Source organism: Pochonia chlamydosporia, chromosome 4, assembly GCF_001653235.2.
Source record: "Pochonia chlamydosporia 170 chromosome 4, whole genome shotgun sequence".
NCBI lineage: Eukaryota > Fungi > Ascomycota > Sordariomycetes > Hypocreales > Clavicipitaceae > Pochonia > Pochonia chlamydosporia.
Window position 1 is genome coordinate 2,748,663 of NC_035793.1, and position 23,892 is coordinate 2,772,554.

A 23,892-nucleotide genomic window follows, 5' to 3' on the forward strand; every position below is an offset into this window, starting at 1 on the left:
CTGCAGCTCTGGTACCACACGTATGTTTGCATATGCGACCCAGCAATCAATCATTGATGAAGCGCCCGGAGCTGGATTGTATTCGTTCATGTTGGGTCCCTTTGACTTGCGCCCGCATCAAAACCTTGCGAGTCTGCTTCATTGGTGCTAGCCAAGGACCAGACAGGTTATTGCCTGCACCACCAGGGCCATGAAATAATAAGTACAAGGACCACCAGAGACGGGAAACGTCAAGTTCTAAAACCCTATGCGGCATTGTGCCCCCACTGCTGCCAATTGCTCTGCATCGCATTCCCGTAACCGCCAGCTGAGTCATGATGTGTGGTTTCGACGACCATCAGCCTTCAATTCTTTCAATGTTGTCCAACCCTCTCCCGTAAGCATTAGTGTATCTGTATGCCATGATGATGTACCTGTACCCCCGTGCGTACTTCCTGATGGCTTCAATGTTCCTAGTTTTGCCGCCGGGACTTGGTAAAAGCGCCGTTGACGCCCAGCCAGAAAGTGACAAAAACAAACACGCCACAGCTTCCGAGCGGGCTCCGAATCTCCCGCGACAATTCGGCCATTAATGACAATTGTAGCGGTCACGATGCTTTCCAACGTCAGGTGACTCTTCGCAGGGGCAATTCACCAACACAGCCCGGTCGTCTAATCGTTTGTCATTCCGCGAAAGGAATTCAAAATGCCACTACCCCTTACATTTACTCGGCTGGCTTGCGTTCGCCATTGTCAAAGAGACCACGTGAACAGTCGTAGTCAAGTCGGCGATTCCAGAAGCGGCCATGCGAAATTACCAAATCTCACATTCCTGCCCGACGATGCCAAATCGCGGGGTCTGAAGCATCGGTAACTCGCAACAATTGCCATGTACTCTGTTCGTACTTTTCACGATCCTTTTCAGTAGTGTTATTATTAGCTGGGTTTTTTAACTATCCGTACACCACTCCCCGGATTCCAACGCCCTTGCTAGCAAGGAGTAACAAGACATCGTGAATCACATGACTGGGCGCAGCACAATCCCTATTACACCTTTGTCCTTTTAATTTCGCTTGACAGCTTGATCACCCCCTTTTTCTGGTGTTTAGCGGCAATCGGAGCCTTTCAATGAGGGCATATGCTTCTAGAAGACGAATATGATCATGTTGTCTTACAACTACTCGTGCGTACTGCTGTCGCTCGGCATTCGTACGACAACAGATCTAGATGCAAGACATCTTCAACAACATTTTTGGTGTTCCGGTGCAATTGTGTCGGTGTATTTAAAATACATGAGCTAATGATACTTGAACTTGACGGCTGGCGTAAAGCAGACATGACATGTGGTTCCTCTTTGAATAGACTAAACCTGTGCGCATCTGGGAACGTATGCATGCTGCAGTAGCATTGACGCAGAAAGGTATATGCGTGGGCACAATAGATTCTGTTTGCGATTTTCGGTTTCTCTGGTTGAGACATCACCCATCCGTCTTCGACCAGCTATTTGCATCTGAGACCTGAACACTTGCACGCTTTCTTGGTGAACCCGCGTACCCTATACAAAATTGCGTGAATCGAATATTCCTTGTTTGCACGCGAATTTTACTATCATATAATAATGGATATCTTTCTTCAACCCTATATTTAGGTGATCGAGTTGATACTGGCTAATATGGTTCATGTTGGGGGGGAATTGTTGAGTAGTCTCCTACTTCTTGCAGAACTGTGTTAACAAAACAACTCCGCGAACTATCGCCGGTTAGTGGACAGACAGTACATGGCACCAGACAGTTATTAAAGTAAGTGTAGGTCCAAATGAACCGTCACACACAAGGCATGCCTAAACAACCAATGACTACCTAGGTACTCCTGGAAAACTATCCAAGGGACACTCAGGCAAGGTCAACGTCGCCCATGCAGTGAACAGTAATGTAGGTTTCCAAAAGTGTTGTAATCAGCCAATCAGATCAAGACATGCCGTATCAATTCTAACCATCATGGCTGTATCCCGCCAGACTGTCCCTACTCTAGGACAAAAAGAAACGTGAGAATAAACAATGAAAGCACTAAATCCCTATTGTTCACCATTTACGCCTTTTTTTTTTTTGTAAAAGTTCTTAAGTAACACATTCATCTGCATTCCGCCTGCCGCTTTCGCGAGAGCAACAATTGTATCTGGAAACACGCCACGTGACGTCTCCATTTCTTCGGCTAAACTGAGCAGGAGCCGGAACAAACCCCCGGTCAGTCGGGTGCGTGAGGTGAGCTCCTTCCAAAAAATTTGATAGAGCAGTCGTGACGCAGTTCTCGAATCGACCATACAACCAAAACGAACAATAGCATAGCGTGCGCATCACGACAACGCCGCCCACACCGTCCAGTGTCTGCAGCTTTGTATCATTCTGCATTCACGGCATACACTATTACTCGTCCGTCGTATACACATACTCTTTCAGCCTGCACGGGGATCCTGTGGCCAGACACACCTCAACCCCTGTGACGAAGCGTCTAAATCTCTAAGCACTTCTCCTATCCGCCAAAATGGTCACCCTTACCGAAGTTGAGGATGAGCACTTCCAGGCCACCCAGGCTGGTCCTGACGTCGATGACGATGATTTCACTGATACCGGTTCGTTCCCGCTGCCGCTTACGCCAGGAGGCTGAACCAAGAGCCCTTTATCTAATCAACTCTTTCCAGACTCTGAAATTTCCAATGATTCTGACTACGACCCTATGAACGAGACCCTGGCGGAACGTCTATATGCACTTCGAGATATCGTCCCCCCTACCACGAGAGGCTGGATCTCCAGCCGTGTCAACTCCATCTCCAGCAAGGCTTGGAGTGTTTTGTCATTCAGCGGCAAGGGTGCTTGGGTGATCACCACGTCTGCTCTGTTCTTCGGTGTTCCTTTTGCTCTGTCTTTCGCCGAGGACCAGCAACTCACCGCCATGGAACAGGAGTATAACATGCGACAGACCGGAAGTGAGCTGCTGACTGCGGGCGCAGAGCAAAACACCGCTGACAAGGTTGGAGCCGCTCTGGGTGATGGTCAAGCCAAGCCCTCACTATAATCTCGCTCTTCTAATTGGATTATGACGGAATTTCTTGGGAGGTTGTCGTGTCGACGACAAACTTCATCACAAGCCAGTCAAGGGGCCATTTAGCTGTGCCCTTTTGTGTACAATACAGTGTTGGGAAGAAAGCTAGGAGTTTCACGATCGCCGCTTGATGAAATATGAGCGACTGGGATACCTGGGCTGGTAATAGAAATGCGCATTGGGGTGGACTATGGAAAAGAGGCGCCGTAGCGGAATGGATTTTATATCTTATTTTCAATCTCATCTCCTACGACGGGTGGATTCACATGTATTTTGTCACGTTACCTTAGACTTTGATTCTCTGACTTGTACAATGTGGATAATGAGTACCGACACTGGCATCATTAGTCGTCTGATTGTGTGATATTGTGGTAAGATTTTGGTAGGCCAGGCGTGCCGTCACAAATGTTGGTTTCTGGTAGAAGCAATGGCTTCAGCCTAGCATGCTGAATAACTATGAAGCAGCTGGCGACGTTTCTCAAAGGTTACGCAAGCGTGCTCACTGCAAATTATCGAGCATTTGGCGGAAGCAGAAACGTTGTGAGCGACTCCAAACATCGAAATATTAGTAGAAATGTAGGGTAGGGCCAACCTAGGCGGGGAAGCAGACACGAAGGGCGTACGTCGGCGAACTCCTTCGTTTTTCACGAAAATCCTATCTCTTCTTTCCCTGTGGGCTTAAGTTCAGACCGTCATTAAAAGAACCGACTATGGACTACGTTTCGTTACCGAAGATCGAGGTATGATAATATGGAGGGCGAATGGAACTGTTTCCTATCCCCGATTCTAGCAGACAGCCTGAGTGTAGAAGCTGACAGGCCTCTAGTTGCACGCTCATCTAACTGGAAGCGTATCCCGCCATACATTACACGAGATATGGAAGAAGAAGAAGGCTTCAGGGCAAACAGACCTAGATGATCCACTGGTTGTCATGCCGGAGGGCAAACATGACTATAACCTTCAAACGTAAGAGGCGCTCACATTCGTGACTGGATAACCTCAATCAAAGTCCTACGCCATGTCAAGATTTGAATGAAACCGGCGCAATGCATGTTGACGCGCCATGGTGCCGTGGAGTATTGCTTGTCTTGCTTTGCCAGTTCAGAAGGCTGTACTTTGCTTGCCAAACCTGCTGCAAAAAAACTGACGAGAGTGCTTGCTAGTTTCTTCCCACTATTCAGCAGCTACATCTACAACCTCATCACAGACGAAGAGTCGATTCGTTATGCCGTAAACAGTGTCCTTCAGGGCTTCCTAGACGATGGAATCGTGTACTTGGAGCTTCGCACCACGCCGCGATCTACGACCAACATGTCTGCAGAGACTTACATCACAATACTCTTAAATGCTATTGAGGAATTTGAAAAATCACACCCACAAATGCACACCAGACTCATTCTCTCTATTGATAGGCGACATTCAGTCGAGACAGCAGAATCTATCCTTGAGCTGGCAACACGCCTGCAAAACTCTACCAGAGGAGTTGTGGGAATTGACCTATGCGGAGACCCAACGGCGCGGCCAGGAGGAGATGTTTCAATCTTCACTCCTGTCTTTGAGCAAGCCTCTAGAGCTGGTCTCGGAATCACTGTTCATTTTGCTGAAGCAGAGGCTAGTGGATCCTACGAAGAATTACGCACACTGCTTTCGTGGAATCCTGACCGATTAGGACATGTTATTTGGGAAGACGAGGCAGCAAAGAAGGAGATTGCGAAGAGGGAGCTATGCCTGGAGCTCTGCTTGAGTTGTAATGTGCAGGCAGAAATGATCCATGGCGGCTTTGAGGCTCATCATTTCAAACATTGGAAGGATGTGAAGGGACCCAAGATTTCTCTTGGTGTAAGTTTTTGCTGTCGTGTTTCGCCGATTGCTCTATTATCTGCAGAGATGGAGAGTTGATTATGTGTACTGAGAGAATACTGACAAGTTTCGAATAGACAGATGATGTGGGCGTGTTTGGGAGCCCTCTGTCCAACGAATACAGACTGGTAGCAAAGCATTTCCATCTTGATCGGTCTCAAATATGCGCCCTGGCGAGGCAGGGAATTGAGGGCATATTTGGTGGTGACCAAGAAAAAGAGCGGCTGCGGCAAGTCATGTGGAAAGAATGATAGAAATTGAGAAGCTAGACACTTAGATGAATTAGATGGCCTTTGAATGTGTATAGAGTTGAATGACGAATCGCGAACCTAGCACGTCACTTCTTACAGGTTCTCATCCTTTGATGTCGATGTCGACAGACAAAAGTGCTTGGTGCCTGTGTGGTCTGGTTAGTCTGGCGGGTTGGCCGCGGCTGCCAAGCCAACCAACGGCCTTTCCGCACCAAGCAAGCAGCAGCCTGACTGGTTACGTAGGAAGGACAACACCATCGAGCCACTCACTCGACCTCAACCAGGCAACCTTATTATCGACCGCGCGTATATCTGCCACAGCTCCTGGAGGGAATTTGCACCAAATCGACAATTTCTGGAGTTAGCTCATCGTTGCGGCAAAGGGACGATTCTCAACCGTCACCATGAATGTGCGTTTACTTGCCTCCGTCTGACCACGCTCCAGCCTTCACAATGCGCGGCTAACCAAGCAACTACAGATCCTCGAATGGGCCTTTGGAAAGCGCATGACGCCTGCTGAGCGTCTGCGCAAGAACCAGAGGATGCTCGACAAGGCAATCCGAGAACTCGACCAAACGCGCGTCAAGCTAGAGAAGCAAGAGAAGACGCTGATACAACAGATCAAAACTAGCGCAAAGAATGGGCAAATGGGCGCTTGCAAGATTCAGGCCAAAGACTTGGTTCGCACGAGACGGTATATCGAGAAATTCTTTTCCATGCGCAGCCAACTACAGAAGATTTCATTACGGCTTCAGGTACGGTCGACCGCTTATAGAGTTACTCGAATGCATACAAAGGAAAAGCTTTGGCGATGGCATTCGCCGTAACCAGGACAATGATTGCTGACACTACATGTGTTTCAAAACAGACGTATCGAACGAATGAACAAATGATGCAAGCCATGAAGGGTGCTACGATGGCCCTGGGGAGTATGAACAAGTCAATGAACTTGCCTCAGCTGCAACGAATCGCGATGGAGTTTGAGCGAGAGAACGACATTATGGAACAGAGGCAGGAGATGATGGACGACGCCGTGGACGATGCCATGGATGTTGGTGTTGAAGAGGAGGGCGACGAGGTCGTTGAACAGGTGTTGGAGGAGATTGGCGTGGACTTTAATCAATCCGTAAGTTATTCACCGACACGCGGCATTTTGACCAAACCGTCTCTGCATCGGCGAATAGACTAACATGTTGGGTAGCTCGGCGAGACGCCAACGACAATAGGTAATCCTGCAGTTGCAGAAGGCAAAATTGCACAAGCCGTGGGCGGAGGCAGCGGAGGCGATCCGGTCGACGACGATCTTCAAGCACGACTTGACAGTCTGAAGAAGTAATCAAGCGGCAACGTGACTTAGATCACAAGAAACCTCATTTATTATGCATAGGCTCTTTATGGATGGCCGTTATGGGAGTGGCAGGAGGCGACTTTCTTCATTGAGGCGTTTTGAGTTCTAGAAAGATGAAACTGATATATTTTACTTTTTGCGTCTGTCTGCTCGCTTCGGCCTGGCTGGTACAGCGTTTTGTTATTGTAGCTTCTCACATGGCAGCTTAGGAGCTGGGATATAGCTTGGCCTCTTGCGTTTGGGTGCTATGTCACTACTACCATATACTCAAGTATGCACCCATTGTGACATCTATTTGTATCCACGGGCCTATTCTGGGTGGAGAAGTCATCTACGATGCACAAAGTCAGAACAAAGTCATTTCAGGTCGAACATGTGACCAACATTGCAGAATGGAATGTCCTGTCGCCTTGAATTCATGTTGTGCATTTGTGACAACCCAAGCCGTGGTGCGTAAGGCCTAAGCTCGGGTCCGACCCGCCTCATCGGCAACGTCGTCACTCAGTTTCTATTTCAAGTGCCACGGAGATGTTGCAGAAGCCTCGTTGGCCATCCCTGCATAATGGGTGCCTGGCCGTTGATGACGAGGTTGCCAGGGCTGCAGTGAACTTATGTGCATGTCACTGGAACTTTCGGCGGACCCTCGTTGAAAAAGCTGGCTTTACGTTGCTTGTCAGATATCCGAATGAGTCGACCCGAGCATCATCTAGCATGGCCTCGTGGCAACGTGGAGACGTTGGCGAAGAGGGGATCAAGAGCGAGATGAAGCTTTGGTATCTCTAATATTCTGGATAGACATGGGAAAATTTGTGGAGTGGCTGATTTGCAATTTGGATGATGGAGTTATGACAGCGAGACAGAGGCGTATCTGTGCCACGTACATCAGCATCGATGTCCATCGCTAGGAGACATGGACGGATACTGTAACACTTGGCTGCGAAGACCTGATTGATGCTTGCGACCCAATTGGGCGGTCTTGGCGATGGGACTGGAACAGAGCCCAAATCGTGAAAAAACTGCCCAAGTATGGGGCATTAAGAGAGCCTGTTATTAATTTGACGTTTTGGTGACCGCTTGAAAGAAGGCATAACTCGGCGGCATATTGAGATGATGCCGATATGTCCGGCGGGTGTCCAAGGCTTCTAGTGCTGATAAAGACCACTGAACAGCAGATTTGATAGCAAGTATGGAGTAGGTAGCGCTCAATCCCCCCAGGTGCCCAGCGCCGGTTGACATGGAGGTCTCGGGTTTGACGGGGAAAGCCAGTCAACTCGGTCAAGTTAATCGTCTGGGGCTCCTCGTTTGCCCAAAGTTCAGTGTCTGATGTGCGCTCCGCAGTGCCGTGGAGATGCTAGCCCCGCTCTTCGGACTTGACGGCGTCTGACAAGGAACGGACCAGACATCAAGCTTTACCGTCTGGTGCTAGACCAGCAGACCAGAAACAGTTCACCGTTTGGTCATTTTGAAGCTTGGTGGCTCGGGGCCGTTGCAGCCCAGCTGTTTTCTCAATTTGTCCAGCAACAGTTTCCTGGACACGCCAAGTACTCCGTGCCTGGGCATTGGCGTCAAATGCAGAATGTCCTGTCCTGTAACTCTGTGGTTGGCATCAAATCCGTTCAATGTCTGGTCTTGTCCGTCCTGGTGCATGTCTGGCATTGCACCTATCAAGTATGGAGCATAACCCCGCCACAGCCTCACCCACCGCACCTCACCAGAGACGAGACCCCTCCCTCACCCTTCATTGTTGGCCCTTTTTAATTATCTGGTCTGGTCTTGTCTGGCCCCGTTCATCCGTCTCCTGCATTTCGCCCGGCGCTAAAACAACCTGACATATGTTCCAGCCTGGTCCAGTGTGGTCGATGTCCTCTCTGGTCTGAGCCTAAGTGCTGAGCTGAGCTGAGCCTTGACGTGCTCGAACCACCAATGCACTAGACCACCACCACTGACTATTCCCACCATCGAAACCGCCCACGTTACGACATCAACACCATACCAATCTTCTTTCACCGTTATTCCTCACCTTGTCGACACGTGTTTCACCAGCAAGACGGCATCATCGCGCTTCTAGAGAGGCCGTCGAGCTACTTCTTCTAGCAGCGTTCCTTGCTTAACCAGCCATTGCCACCGCCGCAGCATCCGGTCACACCTCGACAACATTACCCTCTCACCGTCAGACCACCTAGCTTTGTCAAGTGATCTGGTATGTCAACCTTGTTCAACTCCAACTCGTTTTGCACCCGCTCTGGCCGCTACAATTGTACCTTGCCGTAGACGACACTTTCCTGTACGTGCCATACCTGTGGTAGCATTCTCGTGGTGGTGTTCAGCAATAGCAAACACCCGCCGTCGATGCTTGCCCCAGACCAATCGTTTTGAAACTACGAGTATTCAAGCCATTGTGTCCGGCTCTGGGAACGCATGTATAGCTTTCCCACGTCCCTGCTCTACCGTGTACCATGACCGACTGTCACATTTACTTCACTATTTGATGACTCTTTCGCGTTGGATTTGTGCCATTCTGACTTGCCTTCTGCAGCCTGCTTAGGACTTCCAACTTCGAGCTCTCCCGTCGCAATCGAGTTGCCGATAAACAGCACCACTCGCCTCTTGGGACCACGAAACAAACTATTTCAGTACCGACGCTCCCAGCCAAACGGAGAGGCTACTTGCCACGAGCGAGGAATAGCCTGTGTTGAAAAGAATACAATCAGTCCCTATTGCTGTTGTTTTCGACCATTGCCCTCTGTCTTCGAACCCAACCCAATCAGCCCTGTGATCGCCCTCGACGGTATCCAGGTCTTTCGTTCTGCCTTTACTCATCCCGATATTTTCTACCAAGGCTTGCCTAAACTCCACAAAGCTGGCAGGCAACAAGCGTCGCAGTCTCTCCTCGCAAGGAGGAAGCCTGCTGAATAGAATGTTTGGCGGGAGTTCCAACTCTCCGGGATCAAAGACAGACAGCGAATCGAAAGCTGAAGCAAAGCCCCCTTCGCCTGGCTCAAGTCCCAACGCCAATCCCCCGGCTCCCATCACGACGGCTACTAACCCGCCCGCCAGCGGAGAGAAACGCAGTGGGAATGGCAGCCCTCCTGGACGCAATGATACTGGAGGCTCTACAGACAAGAAGCGCAGGAGTAGCGGCGTCGGGAGCAAGGCAAGCAGCTTTCTTGCCTCGGCGAAAAACACCTTGAACTTCTCCCAGGTTGGTCGCGGCAACTCTGACCTGAGCGCTCAGACGCCACTGCAAAAGCTGGGTAAGCAAGATCCAGCTTTGGCGGTTCCCCAAGGACAACATAACAATTCGGCGGGTGAATCGGTCCCTGGCCCCAAGTCTACATTTCGCGTCGGTGTTTGGGAAGATAGGAATAAAAAATGTCGTCGCACTATGGAAGACACCCACGCCTTCTTGTACAACTTCTTAGCTACGCCTCCGCCTTCTAGCGATGCCTCTTCTAAGAACAAGTCCGAAAAGAATGCTTCTGAAGGTTCTGGTAAAGAGATGGTGGAATCTGATAATGGATACTTTGCAATCTTTGATGGCCATGCTGGTACTTTCGCCGCAGACTGGTGTGGTAAGAAGCTGCATCTGATTCTCGAAGACATCATCAGGAAGAACCCGAACACCGCTATACCGGAACTGTTGGATCAGACTTTCACTACAGTGGACACGCAGCTGGAAAAGCTTCCTTTGAAAAATAGTGGCTGTACGGCCGCCATTGCTGTCTTGCGATGGGAAGACCGCATCGTCAATGACAAACCTGCTCCGGGGGCGGCGAAAGCAACACCCAAAACGAACGAGACGAACCACCCCGACAAGGACAAGCCGTCCGGGTCACCTCGCGGCCGCACAGCGTCCGCATCTTCCGCGGACGTTCAACAGAAGCCCAAGGGAACCACTTCACGGCAACGTATCCTCTACACGGCCAATGTCGGTGACGCGCGCATCATTCTGTGTCGTGGTGGCAGGGCGTTGCGTCTGTCATATGACCACAAAGGAAGTGACGAGAACGAAGGCAAGCGAATTGCGAATGCCGGCGGATTGATCTTGAATAATCGCGTCAACGGCGTTCTTGCAGTGACCCGTGCACTAGGTGACGCATATATGAAGGAATTGGTCACTGGTCATCCATATACTACGGAGACCGTTATACAGCCTGATGTTGACGAATTCATCATCATTGCATGCGATGGGGTAAGTGTATTCTGCACATGGATCAGCTGGGTTTATGGTTAACTGACTTGACACGATTTGTAGCTGTGGGATGTTTGCACCGACCAAGACGCTGTCGATCTAGTTCGGGAGGTTCAAGATCCAATTACTGCGTCAAAGCAGCTGGTTGACCATGCCTTGAGTAGATTCAGCACGGACAATTTGTCGTGTATGATTGTCCGTTTGGACAAGACCACCACGACAGCCCAAGGCCAGAGTACAACTGAAAGCGAGGCCGAATCGGACCACAGCGCGGCAGCCAAGGTTAGCGAAGCCGAGAAGATCGTGCTGGATACCAAGCAGAAAATCGCCGAAGGCACCGCACCTGCAGTTGGAGTGTCTGCCAGCAACAGCGGCCGGGGATATGACACGATACCCACAGAAGGGGGTGAATTCGTTGTCACTACACTCAGAGATCCTGTAGAGGAGGAGACAGAGAGCGCAGTCGCCGACGATGATAGTCCTGAAATGTCAGTGACAGGCACGGTCCATTCAGAAACAGTAGACGCAGCGGCCAAAGCTGAGGAGGAGCCCAAGAAGTGATCACATTGGTCGCCTACACGATGCGGCTTTCGTTTATCGGTGGCAGACATACAAGCGCGTCTTGCTACGTATGATTTGATATGACAATGGAGCAGGGAGAGTGGACAAGTTGAGAAGGCCTTATACAAACATGACCTTATTTGTTGCGTTCAATGACAACTGTATCAATTGCTTGAATGGGGCTTCTAACCCCTCATAAACTAGTTGTGCATTTACCTTCAGTGTTGCATCATGGCTATTGAGATGAATTCCAAGATGCTGTAGGTGGGAGCTCCACATGTAGACGAAACACCAGTCGATCATGATTGATGTGAGTATTTAGCCAAAGCCTCGCTGTCAGTTAGCTTTCCAGCCTTGGCCAATGAACAAGTGTTTCTGCTGGACTAGATTGTGGTGAAACACGAAACAGGTCAGTAAGCCTGGTTGACAAATGCATGTCGGCGACCGGACTTTGATATCAAATTGTGTACCCTTGACGCTTTGACGCTGCTTGTATGCAGAGCACAGCCAGTCTTTCTAACCAACCGACATCAGCAAAGTAAAAGGTGGTGTCAGTGTGTTGAAAGTTGTTAACCCCAGGAATGAAGGTTAGATGCCAGCTCTGGGCTAAATAATGGAACAGTTAAAGTTGACGACCAACCAGGCCACACCGCATTGCAACTGAAACACGCCAGTCTGTGTGTGGTGGTGTCTACGGGCACACATGTGTATATTGAGTTGCTTGGTATAGGGATATCAGGCAGGGGCATGGGATTTGACGCAATGACCAGCTGCAGCGATGATGCGGTGCCTATATGGACAGAGAGGTTGCATTTGTTTATTGTTGGTTGAGTGTGGTTGGTATGACATAGCAGGTGCGAAAGTAGTCAAAGTTGGGACGACACATCAGTCATGCAGGAGACGATGAACATGTCTGGGATAGCATAAACTATTACACAATTACATAGTTTACTTAGGTACTTGAATGAAAATAAATATTAGAAATCAGCATATTGTTGATGTCAAGGACGTGTGTGAAGCTAGGGAGCCCACATACTTGAGTAGCCAGTTAGTAAAACGTCAGAGTGCGCCCAAAGTGCTACAAACGACGTATTGCCGCTGCCGTGTCACGGGAGGGCAAACATAGAAGCCAGGAGATGCGTGAGATCGGCATTCGAGTGCTATTCGAGATGTTATAAGTTGATTCGGAAATCGGGAACACGGAACGGATCCGTGTTGTGAAGAAAGGCGATTGTGGATATGCCGAAATAGCTCCATGTCTTTGATAAGATGGTGAGATGGTGAGGGATTGTGGTACTGTATCTTTATCTTTACTCCCTAGAATGCGACGAATATGCAACATCGCTGCCCCATCGGTTCGTCCATCTGCACGAACGCCATTGTCTCGATCATCATGCGACCCCGAATCTGCAACCTGCGTGCAAACCCGTCTCATGGCATGGAAGTACAAGTAGGTTACTACTTCACACGTTAATTGATTCGAGTTGGTAACTTGAGACGACAGAATAGTTCCGGCAAGCACTAGTTTATTTGTGCCCCAAGCCGAAGTTTGATCAGCACGGCACCCGCTCCGCCCTTCAAGTAGTGTCGACGGCAAATTCACAGGTTGGCGATCTCGCATTAACCGAGAGCACTGGGCGACTGGGGGACCCAAGATGCCAGCCAACAAGGAGATTTGAAGCTTTTGGTGGCCCCCAGTCGCCGGGGCAAGATGGCAAAGAGCATCCCGACACGTTTAGAAACGCATCTGTCTGAGGATTTGCATGAACGAAGCTGATTGGAAAAGGCAAGTGATGGGCCGGAAGGGTTCAGTTACATTGAGGGCTGACACATGGTGAGGACGTTGAAAGTCTGGAAGGTTTCTGGAGGGAACAAACAAATTCAATGTTCAAATGTTGCCTTTATCCCAGCCATGTCTGAATTCCATGTCATATTTGAAGAAGTTGGGCAGGAGCTCTGAGAGGGCAGGAGCGTTTGAATTGCCCCACCACCGAATGAAGCCAGCATCAAATCGATGCCCACAAACAAGCCCAGTTCCCAGTGCACCAATCCCATCCAATCCAGAAAGGCCATGCCCAGGTCTGGCCATTTTACCCCTGGCGCGGCCCGGGGTCCAGGGGATTCAATGGGCCAGTGGCTGTCTGCCCCAGCTCGGGTCAACTGGTCTGGCCATTTACATTAATCGTTTGCCCACAAACAGTCTGGTCTAAACCCACGGACTCTCGCGTTCCTGTTCATTGTTTGGTGCTCACATCAAGCTAGAAGCAAGCTGGCTAATAGCTGATAGGAGACCAGACCAGACCAGACGTAGCCTGGCTGGCCTGTCAGTGTCAATGCTCTCCCCACACGCAACCAGTACCCGTTGAGCGTCTCTCCCACTTTTTCGTCCCAGCCATGTCTATGTCTGGTTCTTCCATGTCTTCGGACTCAGGGCTTTGGCGCATCGTGCATGGCATGGCTCAAATGCAGGAGCAGAATGGCAACCATCTCCCCCAGTGTTTCTGCCCCCCTTTGGCCCAAATTGGACTTGACTACTAGCTAGACAGACCAGACCCTCTCCATATGTGCCTCCTTATTATTGACAAACACCACAATTCTTCCTGTCCTTGTCGTCGGCTTCCCGCCTCCTCTTCTTCTCACCTCCCAGCGCGACTCATCGCGACCATTGAACCGCCGTTTGGAGCTGGTCTTTGATTTGGGATTTCGCTCCTTGGCTCTTTTGTTTCTTGTGCCCGCCTGCTCCCCTGGTGAGGAGCGAGCCTGGCTGTGACTGACGGTTTTTTCCTTTTTTTTTTTTTTATCCCTCCAGTCTACTCCGTTCCAGATACTACAACATCTATCTCTACGGGGCATCCCTCCCTCCATCACGCTCCAGCTCCAGTCTCCTTCTTCTCTCTTCAACTCAGGTGAGTGAGTTCCACAACCAAGAGCCAAGCGTGCATTGTCATTGTTGCACCGTCGGGTGCTAACACAGTCCTTTCTGCAGTCGTTGCTTTTGGCTTCGTGTCTCGCCCCCCCCTCCCGCCTTTCGACGACTATAACACCTGGCACCGGTACATGCACACCACAACGACTTCTACTTCTAGGACCACCCAATTGTCCTTCCGTTCCGGCGGGCTGGTCTTAAGTTGAACTGCCGTCGGATTCTCTCCGTCCCCCTTTACTCATCGACCCCAGGGCCGGACGACGCTGTACATCAAGGGATAACAACTTTAAGTTCAGTTTTCTTTCTGCTGCTCGTTTCTTCGACCCGGTTGGAACCTCGACTCGAATTCTTCGGCTTTTGTTCGCTTCCGTAACGCCCCTGAAACTCGGACCCTACACTCTTTTGTGGACAAAGGCCTTGCACCACGCCACCTTTATCGCCCTTGTCTCTCCTTCAAGATATCTGTCATATCTCCGCATCTGTCTTGTCCCATTCTCAAAACAGTCGATCATCTATAGGCACGACATCGAGGGAACGAAGTGGAACGACCATGTCGCTCAATGGTCTCGATGACGCCAAAGTGGTAGAAGCGCACGAGGCTGCCAAAGCCGAACCTGGTGGCTGGTAAGATTCCCCAACTCTCTCATTGTGATTTTCCCCCAATGTCTATGCATTGCCTATTTTGTTACCTCGGTAATTTGTGAGCGGGCGACATAATTGTTGCTTTAGCGGGAGTAAATTTTGCTTAGAAACTGGCATTCTAACAACTCACAGGTTTCTTCTAAAGTACGAGAGCCGAGATGAGATTCAAGTTCTTAGCCGCGGAAATGGTGGAATAGTCGAGGTGCGCAACACTATTGCCGAATATGATGAGACGAGTCCTCTATACGGCTTCTTGAAATATCGGAGGAGGAGCGTGATTATCAAATACCTGCCCGAGGATTGCTCAAGGATAATTCAAGGTACGTCAACACCAGGTGGCCACTTCTATGTTGGAGAAGAAGGCGGTGGTTTGGCCAAAACCGCCATGTTTGATTGTGGAATGCAACTAACAAGACGCTTGGTCGTTCTTTCCAGCTCGCGTTGCAGTACACTTCAACGCTGTTTGCGAAAGATTTTCTCCCTACGACACCATCTTCGAAATAACAACTGCTAGCGAGCTGAAAGACACGAAACTTTCTGCAGCATGTTCTTTGCACACCGCCTCTTGCTCAACTTCATCATCTACAAGCTCTTTGCGTCGGAGACGACTTATGGAGATCGCCGAGGAGGAAGAGGAAGAACAGCGAGCCACGAAACGCCAGTCCGTGCAAGACGCCGACGGAACCAGACCACAATCTCCTGCCGATCGACCTTCAACAGCTGAGCCCGTTACACTGAACTCGGAGCTCGCATCTTCTCCCGAGAATAGCAAGTTCGCTGCGTCGACGACTTCTGAAGTTCCCCCGTTTGTTGGCGTCGACCAACGCCCTACTTCGCCCGAGACTGATTTGTACACCTATGGCTCATACCCATATAGCAAACAAAAAGTGAAGTTAGGCCCACGCCCTTCAGTTGATGCCAATGGTAGACCGCAAACTCCGGGAAATTTTCGGCCAGTGTCGGCTATCCCTGCTGGGTTCAAGATGTTTGGTAAAGGTGGCAAGAAGGGCAAGGGCAGGGACCGAGGAAACTCTCTCTCTTCACCCCAAGAAGAGATTGCAAGCCTCAATTTCTCGGTGGCCGGCAACCCTGCTACGGACGATGGGTTGGAGAGACCAGTTACTAGCTCCGGCTTATCCATTAGCTCGTTACCATTGCCTGAAACCACGCCAAAGAAGCCAACGATTAGCCGGGAGAAGGCCAGGTTGATGAAAGCTATGCAGTTGCGAGAGAAGAAGAAGAAACTGAGCATGCAGCCGCCCCTCGACGACGGCCCCAAAGAGAGTGAGGAACTGAAGAATTCTGTGGATGACGACACTGTGCAGGAACAGGACGAGGCAATATCCTGCTCTGAACTCGAGCCAGAGAAAGACAAGCGCATTTCCCTGAGTAAGGACGACTCTGGTGTCATACTGGAGACGGTGACTCCGATGGTGACTGTCGACCAGACTTCGGATCTGACACCCCTAGATTCTCACCCGACAAGCCCTCTTATTGGTTCCTCCGAGGCGGATCATTCTACGAAAGCTTCGTCCATTTCCGAGTCGACGGATGAAACCGTCCAAGCAAAAGAAGAGGACCAGCCATCGGAAGTGGACGATACGCATGCCCATACACCAACTGAGAACGACTCCAAGGAAGAATCGGTTGCCAATAGTGGTTCAGCTGGAGATGAGATTATTTCTCTTGCGGATGACACAGAAAATGAAGACACCCCCCAAGAGCATGAGAGCGTAACTGAAAACTTGGACGACGCCGCTGGTGGCCCGACGACAATAGTTGCAGATATTGCTGTGGAGCCTGAGGACGCCCCTGAAGAAACTGCCGAGGAACAGCTTAATGAGCGAGATAGCTTAGAGAACGTTGCATTACCGGTCTCTAAGTTCTCAGCTAATGTTTCTCCAAACCCCAATGACAATAAGCAACATCTTCCTACATCCTCAACGGAGGAACCTGTCCCAGAACCAACTGATCCCGGTGTCTCGTCAAGAAAAGTTGATGACTCTCCCGCGTTGAAATCAAAAGTTTCAGCACAGGATCTTCTTGCCGCCGCAAAAGCAGCTTCTCAACCAACTGTCGTACCAGTCCCCGTCATTCCGGAAACCTCTCTGACGTCGACCTCCAAAACGGACAACCTAGAGAAGCTTGACCAGAGTGAAGAATACAATGCCAAACTACAGCAAACACAGGACGAGCAGGTTAAGCGCAAAGGGCAAGTTATGCCCATACAAACAACGAATCTGCAAGACGAGGGAGATTTTGAGGATGAGCTGCAGGACGCAACTCTGGAGCAAGCTACGCCGGTGACGGTCATCCAGACTCCCGTCACCCCCAGCTTTCCTTCGAGTCCTTTAAAGACGCAGGATAGCCACACAGTTAGAACGGTATCGAACCCTGTGCGTGGCAACCTCATAGTCCCGTCAGACGTCAGCCAGTCATCAGCGAGGTCCATGAGCTCTGGCGCTGCCTATTTGCACCAGATCACTCAACAACAGCAAGCTGGTAACTTGGTCAAGAAGTCCAATATTGGCTCAAGCATTTCTCAACGAATCAAGGCCCTCGAGAAGCTTTCTGCATCATCAGGGGATGCACCAGCAGTGCCGACGAGAGAACGGCCGTCGTCAACCTTTTTCGCCGTGAAGAAGCGAGAGCCATCCAAATCACCATCCGTTCTAGACAGGGCAAACTCTTTCCGAAACCAAACTCCTCCATCGCCGGAACGAACTGTAGAATCTTCGCCAGAAGCAAACAAGCGAAATCGTATTGAACGATCAGGCTCAGTAACTAGCCGTCTGTCCATGTTTGAATCATCTCCAGGGTCACGAAGCCTTGCCGTGCCGAGCGGAAACTCTACACGTGGCCGCCCCGAATCTGTTTCTGTTACTGCGCGTATCATCCGTGACCCAAACCAAGCCGGACAAATGAGCTTCGAGCCCTCTCGGGACCTTTCTGAGTATAATCCTCTCGAGCTGAAACAGTCACCACTTTTGGTGAACCACCAGGCCGCCTCTCCGGGAAAAGAGCAGCCCATTGTCGAGCCGCCAACAGAGCGCATAACCGAAACACAGGAGAACGGCAAGTCAGGCAAGTCTCGACAGTCGTCTCTCAGCATTGTGAAAGGCTTCATGAAGGAAAGACGTAGGTCGGTGACTTCGGACGCCGGAAACCCCGCGTATTCGCCAACTCGACCAGATACAATGCACACAAATTCTGCCTTCTCACCCCGGCTGTCTATTAGCAGCCACCGCTCATCCTTCAGTAGGGACCGTGATATTGTCATATCACCTACAGATTCGGGATCCGGAGACGATAGCAAGTCAACTAATGGAGACAAGAAGCTGTCTCGGGCTGGTCGTTTCATGCGACGCCTGTCCAATCTCTCTGGTTCGCGTTCCAAGAACAACCTCTCCGCCATATCAACATCCACAACCAAGGAGGAAATCCAAGAACCTATTCAATCGCGCCCATCAACAACTGGAACGCCTACTATTGTGTCGTATATGGGAGACGTGAATGTTCAGTTCCCAGACAACCTCCTGTGGAAGCGTAGGAATATGAGCCTGGATTCTCAAGGTTTTCTCATCCTGAGCGCGCTACCTGCTCAAAATGGCCGACCTGCCCAAGGGACGAAGCGATACCACCTCAGTGAATTCCGCAGCCCCTACACCCCAGACGTGGAGGTGCAAGAACTTCCCAACAGCGTGGTTTTAGATTTTATTGAAGGCTCAGGCATTCAAGTTGCATGCGAGGATCGCGCTGGACAATTGAGAGTGTTGCACAGTAAGTTTTGATGAGCTAGCTCAGATATTCTCTTGTAAAATTTGAGAAGGCCCAGGCTGATATTCTTTCCACAGCTCTTCAAGAAGCCCATGCCACCCGCGGCACCACCTATGCGCTCTAATCACTTAGACATTCTTCACCCACAATTTTCCGTCATGTCTCGATGCATTCTCTTCTTTTGTTTTAATTTTCAAAATACCCTGATCTCTTTTAGTCTGGTGGTCACTTGATTTCTTGCCCTATCTTCCTTGGCATATCACATCAGCATCGTACACCAAATATGACGCCGTCTTTCCCAAACCTCTTGTTTGTAACGCCAGACCATGATTTTGCTGTCCCTTCTACTCATCACAATCACCATTCAATCCCTCTGCAAACATTTCCCTTTGTCTTAATTCTTCTCATCATCTACGTTTGGTTCATGGAAATACCACAGCATTTCTGCTATTTTCTTCGGGGGACTTTGTTGCTGGATTGGAGAGAAACTGAAAAGCATACTTTGTCAATTTTGCTCTTGCTTCTTCTTCCCCACTGCATCAGCATTATTTAATTATTCTATCGAAGAGCGAAGCGATTCATCTTCCATTTAGTTTCGTCACGGCAGTCATCCAGCCTATTTGAGAGAGAGCCAAGGGGATTTGACCTTTTTTCAGCGCCGAAATTTCTATTACATATCTTCCACTATTGTTCAATGTTAATTTTAGTGTACAAATTGCCATATCGCCTTTTTTAATGCACAGGCAATACTTTGAACCAATCTATGTGGCTGGTGAGGAGAAATGGATACACATGTAAACGAGACTTTTGTATTTCAAAGCCTCTAGGCGACGTCAGTAGTAGGACGGGAGCAAAAGGTCAATTTGCGTCATATTGCTATTGAGTGCATGTTTTTATACCACAATGCCACCTGGTTGATGTTATTTGACTCCCGCGAATCAACCGTTGCCTTTATCGACTTAAAAGCGTCAGATCTCTGGCTGATATTCCAATAAATTCACAACATGTCAAGTAGTTCAGGTATAATTTACTTTAATTGAACGTCTCCTACCCAGCTAAGCAGAAACATCACCTGCCCTCGAACAACCTTTTCACACAAGTATTGCTTCGTTGCCGCAAAACTAAGAGGATAACTGAGCCATCTCCCTCATTACCTGCAGACTGAGTTGTCGAGAGAGGTGGCATGTAAACATGCCGCAGGTACTTCATCCATTTTCATTATCCGCCAAGGTAAAGCAACTACACCTGCGGTCGGAGTCTCGAAAAGCTAGACACCAGACTCCAAAAGACAAAACAGCTAGATTGGCCACATAAAACCGAAAAGAACAACTTTTTTCACCCAATCCTTTTCGCCGGTCCAAATGTAGATGTCGTATGACAAGAACTAAATAATTACAAAAAAAGAAAGAGAAACGAGCTCACGATGAATCGAAATGGACGTGACCTCGATCCCCTTGGTTGTATTTCCCTTGGGAGGCGTTCCGCTATCATAATGCATTTTCGTATCACGTTACAGAAGTCCACAATTCTCTCTCGTGAATGGTCTTATTTGCCATATTGCTGCTTTAGCCTTGCGTGCCAGCATTTCCGTTTGTCGAACCGGGACCATCGATACTAGAGAATTGCACTGGATCCATGGCCATGTACTCCAACAGGTCCAAGCCACCAACGTTTACACCTTCAGCAGTCATGGCAACCGAACTATCTCCCATGTTTTGGAAGAAGGCGGGCCCTGGTGGCAGGTACCACATCTCGTTTCCTGGGTTGTCCCAGCCTTCGAAAAGATGCATGTCCATGCCGCTGGGAGGAGGAGGAGCTCCATTGTTTTCAACATGCGCTGCTGGCGTGGATGGCCCAATGGAAGATGCACCTGGGTAGGGGAAATTGCCAGTAGACAAGTCGAATGGCGTAGCTGAGATATTGTTGCCTTCGGCGCCAGGAGACGCGGGGCGGTCTGCAAAATATATGAGTCAGTACAAAGCGGCGAATTTCTCATATTGCCATGCAATACAGGAAAACCGGGATTACACTTACATTGACCAGTGAGACCTTCACGCAATTTCTGAGCATGTTTGCCTACCCAGTTTGCTGTGTGGTCGCCGCCATGGGTCCCGGCTGCTGCAGAACTGGCGATGTTGGTGCCCTCGGGTAATGGGCTCTGGTCTTTCCCAGACCCCTGTTGCATAGTCGGCGCCTGGATAAACCTATTCCTCAGACGACTCGTCAGCGTCTCGAGAAGATCGGCAAACCGGATGCCCAGATGCACATCGTCCACAACGCAGTTTCGTAGTGCTTCTACAGTAGCATCCATAAGTTCAATGCTGAGCTTGACGTCTGATCGTGGCGCTCCCAAAGCAAAGGTCTTCAACAGAAACATGGCTCCGCTGATGATACGGAAGTAGGTGCGGACCGGCGCATGCTTGAGGTAGCCGCCTGGCAATAGGCCCTCAACTACGGTGCGCAAAAGGTTTCGACATCCGCTTACCACCTCCCGGACGTACTCTTGATCGTTAATGGTAAAGCCACCAAGTTGGCCCAGAGGCAGCTTGCCATAGTTGATCATGGTTTGTGGTGACAATTGAGTTGGGCCGTTGGCAGCTTGTCCGTTCGCGTTGTTCCCGTTGGCATTCTGTCCAGCATTATTGGTGCATCGCTCTACGACTGCCTGAAGAGACAGAGAGTTGACGTAAATTCTGACATACTCGTACTCAATTGTCAGAATATGCCTGATAAACTGGGGTAGGCGGAAAAGCTCAAATTCCCTGTACCAATCCCTCAGCAAGGGGCTGTACTCTCTCAGCAGCTCGACATATCGTCCCGTCTGGATAATTTCTGTGGTGTATTTCCTGGAACGGAAAAGTTTCTCGTTGCCTACATGCATGGCATTGCTGATGCCGGCCCAGCAGTGGATGATTTGATCATCGAGTTCTAGATCCGGCACGTAGTTGAAACCATTGGCCATGGAAGATGTGCTCGGGGTGTTTCCTTCATTGGTCGCCGTGCGACGCCTTGCCACGGCAGGGTCGGCTTTGCGAAGGTGTTCTGGAGTCATACTTGTCCAGCCTAATCGACCAGCCAGCTGGGAGGTATAGATGAGTAGCAAACGCTTGATGCGGTTGGCCCTCGTTCTGTAGGCTTCGTCGAGGTACTCGGGCCGCGTAATGGTATCGTCTTTTAGCATCTCATCAATGTCGTCAAACACTCCCAACTCATACCCCAGACCCATCGCCGTACTGAGAAGCATCCAACACATGCGATCGCTTCTCCACGCAGGTTCGAGCCAGCTCTCAATTCGCTTCCCACCAAAGCCAGCGCCGACGTTCTTACTTGGGTCATCAGAGGACGTTGCTGGCGCATTGTAATCAGGCAGCATGAGCTCATCGGTGGCTTCTTGGGGTGGAAAATGCAATGCACGGGGATGCCACTCGGTGAGAATCAGTAACGACTCAATGGTGCCCAGCGTTCGCAGACTACCTTTCCTCATGCCACGCCATGGCGCAGTGCTGCTAGTATCCGCCTCCTCCATGATCATTGATGAAGAACCAGGGCCACCAGAGCCGCAGAATCCGCCACCGAACGCTTCCTGGCCCCAAAGACAGCGCTCAATCATGCCTCGCAGATATGTCCAAAGCTGTTCTGGAATGGCGTGTGATCGACAGTGGCCACCAGTCCCAGGCATTTGGCGATATCTGGAAGCAATTGTGAGGAGAGTAACAGTGAGAATTGGTTCTTCGGTAAGGAGGGTCATATGAGACGCAGGGTCGCTAAAGGTCGGCGGAGAAATTGGTGTCATAGGCGAGAGGAACTTATAGTAGCTACGGGAGGCAAGCAAGTTAGTAAAATATCGAGGGATAACCTAGCCAGTAATACCACGCTGCTTGGCCAACTTACTAGTCAACATATTCTATGGCCTCTTGGGCGGTGAACCAGCCAGCTCGCACAAACCGAAATCGTGACCATGCACGTAGGGCTTCTGCATATCCAGGTTGGGCTCTCAAAGCTGGCGGCTGTACCAGAATGGGATCAACAGGCTGTTGCTGTGTCTGCTGGGGTCGGTGATCGTCGAACTGGCGTTGTGGCAGGTGGTGTTCGGCTTCAGGCTTGGCTGTGGACATGGTCCTCGGTCTCGGAATGTCTCTATTTGGGTTGTCTTGAGGCGTGGGCTGATGAGTTGGTGCCGTTGTGGCCGAGGCGATACTTCCCTCACGTCCATGGTTGTTCGCAGCGGGACTAGTCAAGTCAGCACTGTTCACCAACTTGCCAGACAACTCGACAACAGACCTATCGGTTGCAGCCTTGTAGAGTAGGTCTAGCGCATCATGGGGGTTGTACACTGCACGGCGCATAGCTTGCTGGGCCTCGAGGTTCTCCAGATTCGCGTCGCCATCACCATCGAGCTCGGAGTCTCTACGCTGCCTTGGCTTGTTACCATCAGGCCGTCGTAGCGGTTGGCTCCGGCCATGAGAGCCGCCTGGCGTAAGAGGGACGTCGCTGTAGAAGCGACGGTCGAGACGTGGAGGCGGCGGGCTCCCAGTGGCATGAATCCTTTTGCGTCCGTTGCGGATTATGTACTCATCAACATCGCTGCCTTCGTCGTCATCGGTCTTGCGCTTGCGGCGAGTGGCAGAGAAGTAGCACTCTTTGCTCTCTCGACGACAACGCACACATGGCGGGTCGTGAGGATTGTCGACGCTGCCCAAGTCACATCGTACCTTGCGGCGGCGGCAGGGAATACAGGCTTGGTAAACTCGCTTATGTTGAGCATTCGCGGCTGAGGATTGCTGCTGAGACTGAGACTGCTGTTGCTTGGCTGGCGTGTCTCCAGCTCCGGATGACGACCCCGTCTGGTGCGATTGCTGGGCAGCACCAGGCGTCGCAGAGACACTGGGGCTTGATGCAGAAGTGCCAGCACCGTAGTGAGGTTGGGCCATGCCAGGCGAGGCAGAGCGGCAGCAATAAGGCTCTGTGACGTTGCGACAATGCGTTGTTGTTGGAGCTTCGGTTTGCGGCGGATGATAAGTGAAAGTGCAGTCAGAGGGCCGCCTTGCAGGGCCGTGGAGAAGCGTCACCGTCCAGTCTGGCGGGCAATCGATGGTCAATATGATTGAGAAGGTCGGCGGATAAAAAGGTGGGCAATCAAACGAGTGGGCGGGCGGTCAGTAGCTGTTTCTTCAGTCTGGTCTGGTCCGTTGTGCTAGACAGTGCCAGACCGACTGTATCTGGACTTGGCGCCTCTTTTTCCCCTTGTCTTCGCTGT

The 23,892-nt window shown here is 50.4% G+C and overlaps 5 protein-coding genes across 5 annotated transcripts; 4 read left to right on the forward strand and 1 right to left on the reverse strand.

The window, feature by feature from the left end:
* Positions 1 to 2,520: 2,520 nt before the first annotated feature.
* On the forward strand, positions 2,521 to 3,051 carry VFPPC_08249 (mitochondrial import receptor subunit tom-22; the record flags this gene model as incomplete). Its single annotated transcript, XM_018286989.1, has 2 exons — positions 2,521 to 2,608; positions 2,678 to 3,051. The coding sequence occupies 2 exons, from the start codon at positions 2,521 to 2,523 to the stop codon at positions 3,049 to 3,051; spliced, it is 462 nt and encodes a 153-aa protein (XP_018143817.1).
* A 737-nt stretch (positions 3,052 to 3,788) lies between these two features.
* On the forward strand, positions 3,789 to 5,189 carry VFPPC_08250 (SNF7 family protein; the record flags this gene model as incomplete). Its single annotated transcript, XM_018286990.1, has 4 exons — positions 3,789 to 3,818; positions 3,905 to 4,044; positions 4,242 to 4,917; positions 5,016 to 5,189. The coding sequence occupies 4 exons, from the start codon at positions 3,789 to 3,791 to the stop codon at positions 5,187 to 5,189; spliced, it is 1,020 nt and encodes a 339-aa protein (XP_018143818.1).
* A 4,265-nt stretch (positions 5,190 to 9,454) lies between these two features.
* VFPPC_08252 (protein phosphatase 2C) lies at positions 9,455 to 11,290 on the forward strand (the record flags this gene model as incomplete). Its single annotated transcript, XM_018286991.1, has 2 exons — positions 9,455 to 10,729; positions 10,793 to 11,290. 2 exons carry the CDS (start codon positions 9,455 to 9,457, stop codon positions 11,288 to 11,290), a joined length of 1,773 nt encoding a protein of 590 aa, XP_018143819.1.
* A 3,476-nt stretch (positions 11,291 to 14,766) lies between these two features.
* On the forward strand, positions 14,767 to 18,759 carry VFPPC_08254 (gpi-anchored cell surface glycoprotein; the record flags this gene model as incomplete). The annotated part of the gene is made up of 4 exons (XM_018286992.1): positions 14,767 to 14,840; positions 14,991 to 15,178; positions 15,294 to 18,638; positions 18,713 to 18,759. The coding sequence occupies 4 exons, from the start codon at positions 14,767 to 14,769 to the stop codon at positions 18,757 to 18,759; spliced, it is 3,654 nt and encodes a 1,217-aa protein (XP_018143820.1).
* A 1,441-nt stretch (positions 18,760 to 20,200) lies between these two features.
* On the reverse strand, positions 20,201 to 23,566 carry VFPPC_08255 (C6 transcription factor; the record flags this gene model as incomplete). The annotated part of the gene is made up of 4 exons (XM_022428601.1): positions 20,201 to 20,589; positions 20,670 to 22,450; positions 22,527 to 22,865; positions 22,917 to 23,566. 4 exons carry the CDS (start codon positions 23,564 to 23,566, stop codon positions 20,201 to 20,203), a joined length of 3,159 nt encoding a protein of 1,052 aa, XP_022284399.1.
* Positions 23,567 to 23,892: the final 326 nt, after the last annotated feature.